The sequence below is a fragment of the Megalobrama amblycephala genome, linkage group LG14 (genome assembly GCF_018812025.1).
Source record: "Megalobrama amblycephala isolate DHTTF-2021 linkage group LG14, ASM1881202v1, whole genome shotgun sequence".
NCBI classification, from domain to species: Eukaryota; Metazoa; Chordata; class Actinopteri; order Cypriniformes; family Xenocyprididae; genus Megalobrama; species Megalobrama amblycephala.
The window spans coordinates 19,346,567-19,362,679 of NC_063057.1; the positions used below are offsets into that span (position 1 = coordinate 19,346,567).

General features: G+C 34.5%; 2 protein-coding genes and 1 long non-coding RNA gene across 10 annotated transcripts in view; 1 reads left to right on the forward strand and 2 right to left on the reverse strand.

Annotated features, from left to right (window-relative positions):
- Nucleotides 1-726: 726 nt before the first annotated feature.
- On the forward strand, nt 727-7,929 carry guca1a (guanylate cyclase activator 1A). Its single transcript, XM_048157025.1, has 4 exons — nt 727-2,349; nt 6,437-6,586; nt 6,677-6,770; nt 6,991-7,929. The coding sequence occupies exons 1-4, from the start codon at nt 2,152-2,154 to the stop codon at nt 7,116-7,118; spliced, it is 570 nt and encodes a 189-aa protein (XP_048012982.1). The 5' UTR covers nt 727-2,151; the 3' UTR covers nt 7,119-7,929.
- Nucleotides 2,175-9,026, reverse strand: LOC125246156. 2 transcript variants are annotated; one of them, XR_007179756.1, is made up of 4 exons: nt 8,895-9,026; nt 8,639-8,795; nt 4,168-4,289; nt 2,175-2,309 (listed from the first exon to the last, which is right to left on the reverse strand). It is a non-coding gene; the product is annotated as an uncharacterized LOC125246156 (long non-coding RNA). The 2 variants fall into 2 exon arrangements; XR_007179755.1 differs by lacking the exon at nt 2,175-2,309 and having other exon boundaries at nt 2,995-4,289.
- A 2,030-nt stretch (nt 9,027-11,056) lies between these two features.
- Nucleotides 11,057-16,113, reverse strand: part of orc5 (origin recognition complex, subunit 5) — a 70,485-nt gene continuing 65,428 nt past the window's right edge. For all 7 annotated transcript variants that reach the window (XM_048155264.1, XM_048155260.1, XM_048155262.1 and 4 more), the window contains 7 exons: nt 15,908-15,998; nt 15,755-15,807; nt 14,498-14,610; nt 14,317-14,364; nt 14,100-14,210; nt 11,743-11,855; nt 11,057-11,321 (listed from right to left, as the gene is read on the reverse strand). In XM_048155264.1, coding sequence (XP_048011221.1) covers nt 11,276-11,321; nt 11,743-11,855; nt 14,100-14,210; nt 14,317-14,364; nt 14,498-14,610; nt 15,755-15,807; nt 15,908-15,998 — 575 coding nt within the window. In that variant the 3' untranslated portion in view covers nt 11,057-11,275. The remainder of the gene's footprint in view (nt 11,322-11,742; nt 11,856-14,099; nt 14,211-14,316; nt 14,365-14,497; nt 14,611-15,754; nt 15,808-15,907; nt 15,999-16,113) is intronic.

Below are 16,113 nucleotides of genomic sequence, written 5' to 3' on the forward strand. Positions count from 1 at the left end.
TTCAGACTATTTTGACTCGCGCATATCTATTCTAACTGATCAGACTAACGTTTTTTCCTAAAAATTATGATAAAAACTCGGAAAAATCCCATAGACTTTCATTGACGGAATGTTCAAACATGCCAAGATTGTTCAAACTGTTCATATCTATCTATCTATCTATCTATCTATCTATCTATCTATCTATCTATCTATCTATCTATCTATCTATCTATCTATCTATCTATCTATCTATCTATCTATCTATCTATCTATCTATCTATCTATCTATCTATCTATCTATCTATCTATCTATCTATCTATCTATCTATCTATCTATCTATCTATCTATCTATCTATCTATCTATCTATCTATCTATCTATCTATCTATCTATCTATCTATCTATCTATCTATCTATCTATCTATCTATCTATCTATCTATCTATCTATCTATCTATCTATCTATCTATCTATCTATCTATCTATCTATCTATCTATCTATCTATCTATCTATCTATCTATCTATCTATCTATCTATCTATCTATCTATCTATCTATCTATCTATCTATCTATCTATCTATCTATCTATCTATCTATCTATCTATCTATCTATCTATCTATCTATCTATCTATCTATCTATCTATCTATCTATCTATCTATCTATCTATCTATCTATCTATCTATCTATCTATCTATCTATCTATCTATCTATCTATCTATCTATCTATCTATCTATCTATCTATCTATCTATCTATCTATCTATCTATCTATCTATCTATCTATCTATCTATCTATCTATCTATCTATCTATCTATCTATCTATCTATCTATCTATCTATCTATCTATCTATCTATCTTCTGATTGTCTGTATTGCCTTCAAAACCTTTAAACTTTAAGCTTTAAAACTACTTTCAACTTCTTCAAACTTTCTGGTCCAGCTTTCTCAAGCCAACTTCAAAGTTTGTCTCAACAAACATTTTTTTTTTTTTCGTATTAAAAGTATGCCTATATAGATTTTATTCTTTTTTAATTTTAGTTGTTTTAGCTCTTCACCTTAGAAAAACTTTAATATTATTTAAAGTTTTTTTATTTAATATTTTATTTCAAGTAATGACAAGTAATGTTTTTTTATGGTTTTAGTTTTAGTTAACAATAATTACCCTCAGTGGAAAATACTACACAAAATACTACTACTACCCAAAATATCAAACTGACTGTCAAAGTTTACCTGTAATGAATACATTTTTATAAACTTTCCAGAAATGATTGAACAGATCTAGCAAGCTTTACTTAGTTTGAGCTTGAGAAGAGAAAATTCTGCATCTCTAAATGTATTTATAGGCTTAATATGTTGTGAGATCTCAAATTACATCTCATTCCTGTTAGACTATATGATAGTTTTTAAATGGTATTAACTATTAATATTATTGTTCAATATATACTAACCAATGTAATATGAATATGGTGTGTCTAATTTGACAATCAAATGCTAACAAACTGAAAAATGTTTTTCGTGTGAAGATAAAAGATGTTTGGCATTATACTATTTCTACACTATGGCATTTTATTTTGGCATTACAATGTTCTGAAATGTATTCTTTGGAATCTTTAGCACGACTGTGAATGTTGGTTTGTAATTATTGTAAAGACTCTGTCATGTATGATAAACAAAAACAAAAAAAATGATTGAAGCTTGTTACCTCAAACAATTGTGACACGGCTACTAACGTGCATATGAATATATCATAATTTGACTATATCATTGAAAATAAATTTGGAAACAACTTTCACGTCATTTGTCTTTAAAATCATTATGAAGTCCAGAAATGCTGATGCAGTTCACAGGCCATCACATGGGAATGTTTGTCAGCATGTCCCCAATCTCACATGCAATTACCAATGGCCATCCCAGCCATGGTCATCCTTAAGCCTCGCATTCACAGTGAGCTGGATTAGTCACAGTTAATATCAATAAGATGGAGTTGGTGGGGCGTGTCTGATCCCAGGCCAGTACAAAAGCCTCCGGAGGGTGCCCACCTCACTCTTAGGTCCCAGTGTCGTGTGTCTGTGAGAAGCGAAACGCTCGCCTGCACAGCAGACCAGTTGGGTTTCCTGACAGAGTAGCTCCAGTCCAGCTCTCCACAACAATCCGTTCTCAGTTAAGCGATGGGGAATTCAACGGGCAGCACCGTGGACGACCTGCAGGCCGTTGAAATGCATCTGTGGTATAAGAAGTTCATGACTGAGTGTCCATCTGGTCAGCTCACGCTGCATGAGTTCAAACAGTTCTTCGGGCTCAGAGGTCTGGATCCAGAGGCCAATGCCTACATCGAGCAGATGTTCCGCACATTTGACATGAACAAGGTGAGTGAAAGAGATATATAGAGACAATATATAAATGAACAGAGTGGATAGTAAAAGTGGCTAAGGATGCCTTTGAAAACTTCCTGGCAATGGTACTTTTAAAGACAGCTTCAGCACAGCTAGAGTATTTGAAGTATCAGTTTTAATTTAAAAGGTCGGCTATAATATGCAGGTTTTGAGGCTCATTGCATTCTGTTACATCAGACTTGAAACTATGTTTGCTAAGATTCAGACTGATTTCTGCTGATTCCCATCCTATTTTCAGGAGAAATTATTCAAATTCTTCCTTCCGGCCAATACCAATATGAGGTCATTTTGAGCTTTACAGCATTTTCTTTATATATATATATATATATATATATATATATATATATATATATTATATTTATTTTTTTTTTTTTTTTTTTTGTGGTTTCCACAGAAATGTTAAGCAGCACAACTGTTTTTAACATTGATAATAATGCAAAATGTTTCTTGAGCAGCAAATCGGCATATTAGAGCAATTTCAGAGGGATCATGTGACACTAAAGACTGTGTAATGATCCTGAAAATTCAGCTTTGCCTCATAGAAATACATTTTAAAATATATTAAAATAAAAAAATAAAAACATTTGTAATAATATTTCACAATATTGCTGTTTATTATATTTCTTTAACCAAATAAATGCAGACTTGGTGAGCATAAGAGACTTTTTTCAAAAACAAAAAAAACGTTTGAACCGTAGAGTGATATATATATATATATATATAAAATCAATAACTGTCTGCAAGTCAGCACACGTGAGTTTGTTATTTGTTGAGTCAGATCAGAGCAAAGCTCGGATCATTCTTACTGTGTTGGCTGGATATATATTTATAGCGCTATATTTAGCACTTCATGCCAGCTTTTATTTACAGTGACTCATTAATACAATGAATAATGAGCTTATCTATGAGATTAAGATTAACAGTTGAACAGGTTTGTGAATTTATTACAGAATCAGATCCCATTCACGTGCACTAACAACTAGTTTACTCCAAGTCAAAACATGTTTTCATAATCGGATCCCAATGAGATTTTTGCCACAAAAACGGTTTTAACCCTCATGATATTATTTAATCTTGATATGAGCATTTTATATGAGATTCCCATGTATTTCACATATGTATTTAATTATGAGTATGCCATTAAACGTGTGTTTATGTCAATACTCATCGAGCTAAATCTCTCCGCTTCACTGTACAATTGTGTCTCGCTCCGAGGGAAATCATTAATAGGGACATAGATAAAGCAAAAGACACATTAAAAAATGCAACTATCAACCACTCGGTAATGACAAACTAAAAAAACAACTTTTAATTTTGTCTTTATTCTATATCATAAATTGTGAAAGTCTATGGTATATTATTATTTTCTATAATGATCATTTTAATGAATTTCTATCTTTTTTGTAAATGTGAATTTTTTTTTTTTAATTATCCATTTCATACTTGATTGTATAATTGATTTATCACTTTCTGATAATTAAAGTGGCACAAATTGCAGAGAATTGAGTGCCTGCATTATAGTTTCTTGATATTTAGTTTAAAATAGAAATATCAAAGTCTACAGAAATTTTATCTGAGAAATTAGATACATTTTGAAAAATGTTCCAGACTACTAATACCAGTAAAATCATGTCTAAACAGTTGCTCAACAATAAAATATCCATATATCTCCACACATTAACAAAGCTCAACTCTTACATTGCCCATGACCTTCTCCCTGACCTTGACCCTAGGTCAGTTGGCATCTATGTGAGACAAAGAGATGTGACATTCTGAAGAAAGAGTCTTGACCTGAGGATTATGTCTGTGTCAAGTGGCTGTGTCGGTCTCTCAGACGCAGACCTTGAAACTGGCAGTAATCCTCCAGAGGGCAGCCTCATCATCCTAATCGTGATCCCCATCACCTCCATCATCTAAATATGTGCAAGCATATGAAAATAGAACAAAAGGGCATCCAGCTGAACACATACCTAATATAAACATTTTTATAACTTATTTAACAGATTGCTGCAGATGTGGATGCTGATTGGTAGATAGATCTCAAAAATACATCTCTTAGATGTATTTTAATTAATTTCCTTCATTGCCATTTAACATAATCCTTGAATAAAGCAATGAAGCAAACCAACCAGATCAGACATTGAAAACAAATTTCCATTTCCATTTATTTGGAATATAGTTTTATCATAATCGAATAAACTTTGTATTTGTCAGCCATACATACATAAAACTGGTAAGATTTCTGCACTCAAAAAATCATGGCATTGTTTGCATTTATTTGATTTTATTTAAATATTTTCAAAATGCATTTATTTAAATTGCTTAGAACCTGCATAAATCTGTTCTTTGTCAATTAAATTTATTTTAAAAGTGTGAACATTGTTAAAATATGGCTAGCTATGGAAGAAGCAATATTCATTTAGTTAAAATGTACGATAAATATATAAATGTATATGTATTTAAAGGATTAGTCCACTTTTAAATAAACTTTTCCTGATAATTTACTCGCCCCCATGTCATCCAAGATGTCCATGGCTTTCTTTCGTCAGTCGAAAAGAAATTAAAGTTTTTGATGGAAACATTCCAGGATTTTTTTCCATAAAGTAGACTTCTGCAATATGCTAGTATATAACAATTAGTTCAAACTTTGACCTGTGGAGGGCAGTAATACACTTAGCAGTGTCTACAATGCCATAATTCAAATAGAGAAGAAGAAGAAGAGAGCTAGTTCAAGATGAGCATTTATGGTTAAAACTTATATAATTTTCAATTTTTTTCAGAAAATGAGTGATGGTTTCACTAGATAAGACCCTTATTTCTCATCTGGGATCGTGTAGAACAATTTGAAGCTGCACTGAAACTAATTTTGACCTTCAACTGTTTGGTGCCCATTGAAGTCCACTATATGTAAAAAAAAAAAAAAAAAAAATCCTGGAATGTTTTCATCAAAAACCTTAATTTCTTTTCGACTGAAAAAAGAAAGATATAAACGTCTTGGATGACATGGGGGTGAGTAAATTATCAGGAAAAGTTTTATTTAAAAGTGGACTAATCCTTAAGGCAAAGTCAGTTTATTAGTACCATTACAAAAGCTTACCCATTTCATTTATGTACAGTACCGGTCAAAAATATTTTTATTTTGAATAAATGCTCTTCTTTTAACTTTTTATTCATCAATGAATCCTAAAAAAAAGAGAAAGTATCACAGGTTCCAAATAATATTAAGCAGCACAACTCTTTCCAACATCAACATCATTCCAACATCATATTAGAATGATTTCTGAAGGATCTGAAGACTGGAGTAATGGCTAATGAAAATTCAGTTTTGCATCACAGAAATAAATTATATTTTAAAGTATATTAAAATAGAAAACCATTATGTTAAATTATAATAATATTTAACAATATTACTGTTTTTTTTCTGTATTTTTTATCAAATAAATGCAGGCTTGATGAGCATAAGAGACTTCTTTCAAAACATTAAGTTCACATTAAAGCAGAACTAAGTAACTTTTTTTACCTTCATAAATAGTTTTCTAAGTCCTTACGATGGTTAATTGACTTGTAGTGGTGTGTTTGAGGCGAGCACTAACCCCGTCTGGCACGTCTATGCCAAAAAAACAGCACTTGCAAGTTGAGCTGCATCGACCCGACACAATCTCGCCTCATGTTCACGTTCACGCGAGAGTGACAAAATGCTTTACGGTAATTCAAAAAAAAATGTATATATTATGACATTATAGGACAATTTCGAAAATTACCCACCTCCATCGAGATTTCTTGTACTGTATTTGCAAAACTACTGCGCTGGTGAGCGTTGTAGTCCAGAGCTGCGCTTGGAGTATTTACGACAGTGTGATTCACTGAAGGAACCTCTAGGGGGAGCTTCGCAAATCTTACCGAGTTCCGCTTTAAGTTTATTAGTAGGCCTATGTTAAAACTGTATAATCCAAATGGATGGAAATTGTATTTGCAATTCATATACATAAACCTTACATTTAGGCCTTTTTTGAGTGTGGTGTGGACTCAACGGTGTTTGAAATGTTAATTTCTCTTGCAGGACGGTTATATAGACTTCATGGAGTACGTGGCCGCCCTCAGTCTCGTAATGAGAGGGAAGATGGAGCACAAACTGCGCTGGTATTTCAGACTTTACGATGTTGACGGCAACGGCTGCATAGACAGACACGAGCTCCTGAATATCATAAAGGTAGGAACGATAATATTTGTAAAACTGCACTAGACGGCAATGAAAATAAAATAAATGATACTAATCTTATAAACCCTTCTTTTACGTTAGGCCATCCGCGCCATCAACGGAAGCGAGACACAGGAAGTGAGCGCTGAGGACTTCACAAACCGAGTGTTTGATAGGATCGACATCAACGGAGATGGTTAGAGCAAAAAGCTTTTAATATTAATGCTGCCTTCACATGCTCTCCGAGTTTCCTAGGTGAAAAATTGCACATGAACGCCCTCTCATGTCGAAACTTGAATACGATAAGCTCGTAATTACGACTTCAGAAGTGGGACGTGAAGGCAGCATCAGAGACAAATTCAGTCTTTAAAAGGGCATGATTGTGATTTGCCTGTCCATTTTTCTCCATTCATCAGGGGAGCTTTCACTGGAGGAGTTTGTAGCAGGGGCACGCAATGATGAAGACTTTATGGAGGTGATGATGAAGAGTTTAGACCTCTCGCACATAGTGGCCATGATCCATAACCGGAGACACAGCGTATAAGAGACTGTCCACCCTTACAGTCTCTTGATCAGAAAGCAACTTCACCTCCACTGTCTAATGCTAAAAACACAATCATATTAAAGAGAGACCGAGCTAAAGGGGCCAAGAGATGAAATTGGTGTGGGACGTCCCACATCTAATACTGACTGTTTCCCAAACACAGCCTTCTCGCTAAGCGAAAGTGGCTTCATGGGAAAAGAATCAGTATGAAGTGGATGTCCATTTAGAGGGCTTTATTTTCTTATTTATTATTTGCAAAAAAAGAGAAGACACATTTTTAAATATATATTTATTTATTGTTTTAGATGGCTGAGACATTTATAAATATTTGACTAAGTGGTTGTTGACATACATTTATTCAAAAGTTTGGGGACGGTCAGATTTTGTGGGCCTAATGTTTTTTTTTTAAATAAGTCTCACTAAGGCTGCATTTATTTAATTTTTTATGGAAACTTATGTATTTTTTCCTAATTTTTTGATAAAGTTCGAAAGAACAGCATTTATTAGAAACCAAAATCTTTTGTAATGATGTAAATGTCAAATTTGATCAATAAAAGTAGACATTTATTTAAAAAAAGAAAAACTTACTGACCCCAATCTTTTGAACAAAAGTATGTCCACTTTAAAGTTTTATTTTTTTTTTACGAATGTTCAAGGGAAGGTGTATATTTTTGGTACTGTAAAGGGTCACCGTTTTTAATACATTTATCTTTTTTGCCATTTTAAAAGCATTTTAGGGCATTTTAAATGTGATGTACCCCCGGTTTCACAGACAAGGCTTAATCTAGTCCCAGATTAAATGCATGTTTGAGCTGTTTTAACTGAAAGCAGCATATCTTAAAATGTGTCAGTGCCATTGTTTTGTCTCAAGATACACACCAGTAATGTTTTTTTTTTTCAAGGCACATTTATATAAGCTATGTCCTAATTGAACTAAAGTGTAATTCTGGCTTAATCTAAGCTGTCTGTGAAACCAGGCCTAAATTTCAAGAACACGTTTGTTAAAATAGATGAATTGTTTCTCTGTTCTGTCAGGAATGTTTACCTTTTTTTTTTAAAGATATGTGCATACTATACTTGCATATTATTTTAGTTTCTACAGTGTATAAGAATGGCTTGCTCTGCATTGATATAGACACATAATGAAGGTGCCTTCTGTTGTAGGACTCCAGGACCTACCTTAAGCTTGGTTAATGAACTGCTTGTGCTTCCATTTGTACATTAAAGACATAATAACTGACACCGGTGTTAAGTTCATGCATGAATTAATTAACTGCAGACACCAAAATCATCCTTTGCCCTTTGTGTCTCAAGCCCCGTCTTCTATTCAGACTACGTCAGCTCGTGAGAACACATGAGTCACATTTGGAGCCTTTTTAACTGTGGACCCTCAGTTTCTATGACAACCGCAATCTATTACCATGGAGACCTTGTGAGTCAGACGCAGCATCAGTTACCTCTCAAAAGCTGAATTGACAGACTGCAATACCTAAAAACCTACATTTCAATCAATCACTTACACTCCATTGCACCCATGGTTCCTTTCTCTCAGATCCTCATTTAGTCGTTGTTCTGGGTTGTTTGCCTACGTAAAAGAGGGTGATTGGTATTCATGCCAGCTTTGCCATCTTGTTGCAAAAGGATAAGGAGGTCAGTCCTCTGAGCTGAGCTACCCTTCTACAAAGGATCCAAATAACACAGGACATATTTATATGTCATATAGATACATCGATCATTCAAATGTGGTTGAAGGGACGTGTGCAACTTTGGTAGTACCATGAATCCTGGGAGAGATGTTATGCCAGTCTCCATGCTGCAAAAACATTGCATGAACATCAGCAGATGGGAATAAAGCCTGATACATATAAATTAATTATTTAGTACAATCAATTAGTAGTAGAGCTAGTAGTAGAGCTACTCCTTTTTAAAGTACACATATTATGTACCAAACTACCTTATCTTACAGTAAAAGTGTATATCTATCTATCTATCTATCTATCTATCTATATATATTGATTGATCAAATGATATATTGATTTCGAGTGTATATATATATATATATATATACAGGGAGTGCAGAATTATTAGGCAAGTTGATTTTCTGATCATATTTTTTTCCCAAGCACATTTTACCAATTCCAATCCACATCAATCTTAATAACTACTATTAATATTGTTTTTAATCATTTATAAGTGATATATAATTGTTCATGAAGGCTGGAAATGAAAAATGCCTTATATTCAGGTGTGCAGAATTATTAGGCAAGTTTTCTTTTACAGGCAAAATGAGCCAAAAAAGAGATTTAACTCAGACTGAATAGTCAAAAATTATTAAATACTCATGAGAAGGACGCAATACTAATGCAATACTAGAAATTGCAAAGTTAAAGCATGACCAAGGGACAGCAAAATGCTCATTGGGTCAGCGGGGTCATACAAAAACAGGTGGAAAAGAAAAGACACGTTAACTGCAAAATAATTAAGAATTATGTGTGAAACCATCAGGAACCCTTTAGTCTCCAGCGCCACCATTTTCCAGAACTGCAACCTACCTGGAGTCTCCAGAAGTGCAAGGTCTCAGGATCTCAGAGACTTAGGTTAGCTAAAGAATCCTAAAAAATGACCCGCACTTGATAAGAATCACAAGCTGAAGTGTTATAAAATACATGAAGACTGGGTTTTTATAGGCCTTATAAACAGACAGCTTGAGAGTGACTCCTGAAGGACCAGCACCACATCCTCTTGTACCACTGTTTGAAGAATTTATCTTCCAGAATCTGGCAGTAAGTTTTGGAAGATCATTTTTAGTCCATCTCTGCAAGACAGACATTTCAGGATAAGAGATGGACTAAAAGTGAACTCAAACACCTTACTGCCAGATTCTGGATAAATTCTTCAAACGGTGGTACAAGAGGATGTGGTGCTGGTCCATCAGGAGTCATTCTCAAGCTGTCTGTTTATAAGCCCTATAAAAACCCAGTCTTCATGTATTTTATAACACTTCAGCTTGTGATTCTTATCAAGTGCGGGTAATTTTTTAGGATTCTTTAGCTAACCTAAGTCTCTGAGATCCTAACACCTTGCACTTCTGGAGACTCCAGGTAGGTTGCAGCTCTGGAAAATGGTGGCGCTGGAGACTAAAGGGTTCCTGATGGTTTCACACTTAATTCTTCACCTTAATTCTTAATTATTTTGCAGTTAACATGTGTCTTTGCTTCTCCAGCTGTTTTTGTATGACCCCGCTGACCCAATGAGCATTTTGCTGTCCCTTGGTCATGCTTTAACTTTGCAATTTCTAGTATTGCATTAGTATTGCGTCCTTCTCATGAGTATTTAATAATTTTTGACTTTTCAGTCTGAGTTAAATCTCTTTTTTGGCTCATTTTGCCTGTAAAAGAAAACTTGCCTAATAATTCTGCACACCTGAATATAAGGCATTTTTCATTTCCAGCCTTCATGAACAATTATATATCACTTATAAATGATTAAAAACAATATTAATAGTAGTTATTAAGATTGATGTGGATTGGAATTGGTAAAATGTGCTTGGGAAAAAAATATGATCAGAAAATCAACTTGCCTAATAATTCTGCACTCCCTGTATATATAGATCAAATGTGACAATACAGACATTTATTTGAAATAGAAATCTTTTGTAACATGATAAATGTTGTTCTTTGAAATGTAATGACTAATGGCTGCAGAAATGACAGCTTTGTCATCACAAGATTTAAAATATTATAATAAATAATAATATTATAATAATAAAATATTATAATAAATTATTATACTTATTTTAAATGATAATATTTCACAATATTATTGGTTATACTGTATTTTTGAACAGATAAATGCAGCCTTGGTGAGCATAACTTTCAAAAAACTTACCGACCCAAACTTTTGAACAGTAGTGTATGAATAGTAAATTGCACCCATTGTTATAACAAAATATACAGTTTTTATTAGAGCAATTTTAAGTTATGTCACACATTAACACACCAAACCCATCACATTTCTTTTGGAGGAATGAGTCTCTTGAGTATTTTCTGATTGGACTAATACATGCAGGAAGTTCCTGTAACATAATTTATCCTGCAGTCCATTCAAGTAATTCCCCGATTAATTCAGATGCCTGCTTCATATCCACTGCAGCAGGCTCACAGGAAGTCATACAGATACCTCGCCACATCGAAGCTTACAGTTCTAGGATGAAGAAGACACAAATAGTCAATAACTAACACAAAAGTTATTGACACAAAACCAAAGAATTAGATCTAAAGGTGCATCTAAAGGTTAAAAAAACCTAATCAAAGACCCTGTTTACACCTGATATTAACATCCATTTTGGGTAATACGATCGCAAATGATCAGAACCAAATACAAGCTGGATAAAGCGTCTGCAAAATGAACAAATGTAAGTGCAGTTCTGTGAAGGGTTAACATGGAGTAGCATGGTCAGCGATGCAGTCACAAAATAAGAAAATCCACTTGAAATCTGAGCACAAGCAGTCACAGGACATGCCGGGTCTAAACAGTGATCAATCTTGCCTGACCACTGATCAGATCACTAAAGATGGATGTTACAACCAGGTGCAAACATGGCCAAAAGGTCCAACTCACACACCTGGAGATTGCAAGAATGAAGTCCAGAGAAACTGCACATTTGTATTTGGGTGAGTCCAGCTGGTCATCATGCCCCACCTGAGAGAGAAGCTGCAGAGTAACTAGAGACGAAATCTGTAAAACAGAAAGCAAACAACTGTATTTCTATATGGTATCATGACTTCATATATTATCTTTAAATTATAATATTTATTTAACAAAATGTCATATTAGACTGAAAGGGTTAGTTCACCCAAAAATGATAAAATCTGAGATCTTTCTGTCCCTCCATTGACGGTACGCAACTGAAACTTTGACGCTTCAATAAGTTCATAAAGACATCATAAAACTAATCCATTTGAATTGAGTGGTTTAGTTCAAATTTTCTAAAGAGACACGCTCACTTTGTATGAAGTGTCCAGTATGAATTTAGGCTTTTATTCACATATAAACATTCATCAATGCACATATCAGTTGTGGTAAACAGAAGCTCAGGCATGTTTTCTTGACGTGCGAGAACCAATGAGGTTCATTCTCGTGTTACGTTTGAGCTTCTGGAAGAGGTTTGTTCTCGTGGGTCAAGCAGGTTTGGTTGAGCTTCTGCTCGTGTTCGCTGTTCAATGTTTATATGTGAATTAAAGCCTAAATTCAATCTGTTCAGCGTATAAAGCGATCGACATTTGGACTCAATTTGGACTAAACCGCTCAATTCATAAGGATTAGTTTTTACGATCTCTTGTGGTAGTTGTGTAGCTATCAATGGAGAGTACAGAACTGGCTCCGATTTTATTAAAGGTGCCCTAGAATTAAAAATTGAATTTTCCTCGGCATAGTTGAATAACAAGAGTTCAGTACATGGAAATGACATACAGTGAATCTCAAACACCATTGTTTCCTCCTTCTTATATAAATCTCATTTGTTTAAAAGACCTCAGAAGAACAGGCGAATCTCAACATAACACCGACTGTTACGTAACAGTCGGGATCATTAATATGTACGCCCCCAACATTTGCATATGCCAGCTCATGTTCAAGGCATTAGACAAGGGCAGCCAGTATTAACGCCTGGATCTGTGCACAGCTGAATCATCAGACTAGGTAAGCAAGCAAGGACAACAGCGAAAAATGGCAGATGGAGCAATAATAACTGACATGATCCATGATTACATGATATTTTTAGTGATATTTGTAAATTGTCTTTCTAAACATTTCGTTAGCATGTTGCTAATGTACTGTTAAATGTGGTTAAAGTTACCATCATTTCTTACTGTATTCACGGAGACAAGAGCCGTCGCTATTTTCATTTTTAAACACTTGCAGTCTGTATAATTCATAAACACAACTTCATTCTTTATAAATCTCTCCAACAGTGTGTAATGTTAGCTTTAGCCATGGAGCACCATCAAACTCATTCAGAATCAAATGTAAACATCCAAATAAATACTATACTCACATGATCCGAAATGCTGCATGATGAACAATTTGTAAAGATCCATTTTGAGGGTTATATTAGCTGTGTGAACTTTATGCTGTTTCTGCTGTTTAAGGCAAGCGCGAGCTCCGTGGGCGGGGAGCGTGAGGAATTAAAGGGGCCGCAGCATGAACCGGCGCATAGTTAATGATGCCCCAAAATATTAAAAAAAATCTATGGGGTATTTTGAGCCGGAATTTCACATTCAGGGGACACCTTAGACTTATATTACATCTTGTGAAAAAATGTTCGATGGCACCTTTAAAAATACCTTCATTTGTGTTCCGAAGATAAATGAAAGTCTTACAGGTTTGGAACGACATGAGGGTGAGTAAATGATAACAGAATTGTCATTTTTCGGTGAGCTAACCCTTAAAGTTCAAGTTCAGGTTATTCAGCTTCCCAAACTGCCAAAAACCTTGAAGACCTTTATTTCTGTCTCATTTATTAGAATAATTATTAGAATGTAAATGAGTCACACAGGCAGTTAACCTGGGAAAACAGAGCATGTTTTAAACTACACAAGCACTTACAAAGAGCAACATCTAACCAATGAAACATTTAACAACACAAAAACAAAGTAGTCTGAATATTTTATTGACATTTTGTAAGGCCTTGAAATCACAATTTTAAAATGGAATTTTAAACCTGATATTTTCTATGATTGTATGAGCCATGTATACAGCCAAGCTCTTCATCTAATTCGAGTGTTTTGACAAAATAAATGATTTATGAAAAGAAAGATGAAACACTGCCACCCAGTGTCTAACATGATTTTAAGACTTCCTTTTGCTGCCATATTGCACACGTCTTACTGTCTTACCTGAGCTAATTGAGCTAATTGTCACGAATGACAGAGCTTATTATTATCTGAAACAGAATTATTTACCAAACCTCACTGAAATTACCTGCGAAAAGATACTGGCTGTAGGTGCAACTCTGCTATCAACCACACTGTAGAATATGGCCAACAGTCTGTCAAGAGGAAAAGGCTTCGGTCCCAACAGATGGTTACTAGTCTGCAACAAAAAGACAAAATCAGAGAAAAAAAAAAAGACAGATGACATTAATGAAACTGCAGAAAGAAATCATGATGAACAATAAACAACAGAAGCAACTCCTCACCTTCTCGTGCTTCTTCAAGAAATTAGTCTTTCTTATTTTCCCATGATTCTAAAGGAAGAAAACAGCATTTCTTTAGTCATCAGATGATTCATGAAGGTGCATTCATGATTCAAAAAGACCTCTTATAGACTGAAAAGTCATGTTTAGATAATAAAGAGGATATAAGAAAGCTCTAATAAACCTTGAGGAAAAAGCGTCGATCTGTGCGGGCAGGGTTAAAGGATGCCAGGTACGCAGCAATCAGTAGAAACTTGGAGTAATATGGCAGCTCTATGTGAGCATGTGCTGATAAACCTACAGGAGGAAAACGAGACATTTCATTGGATAAAATCAGCAAAGGGAATGGATTTCCATTGGTCGAAAGGATATAGATTAATAGTCTATACAGATTTGCCATTAACAAAATTTGTTTACAAATTAAGAAATGAGTACTTATTATGGAAGTAATATACTTTAGTATATACTCTAAATATACATTCACAAACTGAATGTAATGTTTGTGGACAATTAATTGCATGTTATTTACAATTGAATGAAAAAATATTTTACTAAATGCTATTAGCTGAACTTCAGAGTAGGACTTCAGTACGTCTTTATATGTAACTTCATAAATTACTTCTATTGTCTTTGAAATATGGTTACTGTACTGACTAAAATATACTTTAGTGTCATTCTATTGAAAGAATAACACTACAGTTAAAATTAAAATCAAGTATTTGCTTAAGTATGTTTTAAATCAACAGATTAAAATAAATGTAATTCTTTAAAGAAGAGATGATCAAAACAATTATTTAAAATGTACTTTAAACTTTTAATTTGACATTATCACAAAGGGCACTTTTAATAATGATGATGGCCTTAAAGACACCATGAAATCAAAATCTACTATTTTCTTTTTTTTATGAAATATTGCAGTATTATAAATGATTTACAACTTTTTTTTTTAATTCACATGCCCTCATAATCTTTAATCAAAATAACTTCCCCTCCCTCTTGCAGTGACATCTCTTCTCTGATGATGTGTATACTAGCGTGAGGGCGGGGCAACCTGTCACTCACATAAGATCGACCAATAGCAAACCAGAACCAATCAATTATTTACCGATGGACAAAAATCAAGTCCCACCACTACAATTTTCCTTGTTCGAGAAGCCATTTTTCACTTGGATATGCTTCACAATAGGAAAGAAAAGAATATCGCAACTTCCATTTCATGCCAACTTTAACAAACATGCCAAATCATTTTGAAATGATTCATCAGGGCAGCCCATCAGCGAATGTGTGGTCAGAGGGTAGATATAAGTAGAAATCTTGGCAGGATATCCTGAACCCAATTTTTTGCATCCCTGTGCAACGCCAGCAGATGGTCTGTGAGGGCATGACTGAAGCCTCTGCTGTCCTGTCTGAACATGCAGAGTGTGTGTGTCTGTCTGTGTACCTCTGAGGGTCGTGGCCTCCTTCTCGTCCATCTGCTGCTGCTCCCACTGCACGCTGATTGCAGTAAACCCAAAGACACAAATAATCAGTCACTGATGACACACAGCTCAAGCACAATCTCAACTTTGAGCACTCTTCAGAAAACACAACAGACCTGGACACCTCTCGGAGGTAAACCGTCTGCATGGCTCTGTGCAGATGGGGCTCGATGTTTTTCCATAACTTGTGAATATCACTCTCTTTCGCTGAAGGAAACAAAAAAGATGATTTCAAACACTGTATACTGACACAAAAAGAAGTTTAATATATTAAAAGGGACAGGTCACCAAATTAATAGTCATTAATAGTAATTCAGTCGAT

What these genes read in the sequence shown, in the direction of transcription:
- guca1a (XM_048157025.1), top strand. Translation starts at nt 2,152, where the DNA reads ATGGGGAATTCAACGGGCAGCACCGTGGACGACCTGCAGGCCGTTGAA. An exon ending in GCACATTTGACATGAACAAG is followed by an intron (nt 2,350 to 6,436) that starts GTGAGTGAAAGA and finishes TTTCTCTTGCAG; the next exon opens with GACGGTTATATAGACTTCAT. An exon ending in GATCGACATCAACGGAGATG is followed by an intron (nt 6,771 to 6,990) that starts GTTAGAGCAAAA and finishes TCCATTCATCAG; the next exon opens with GGGAGCTTTCACTGGAGGAG.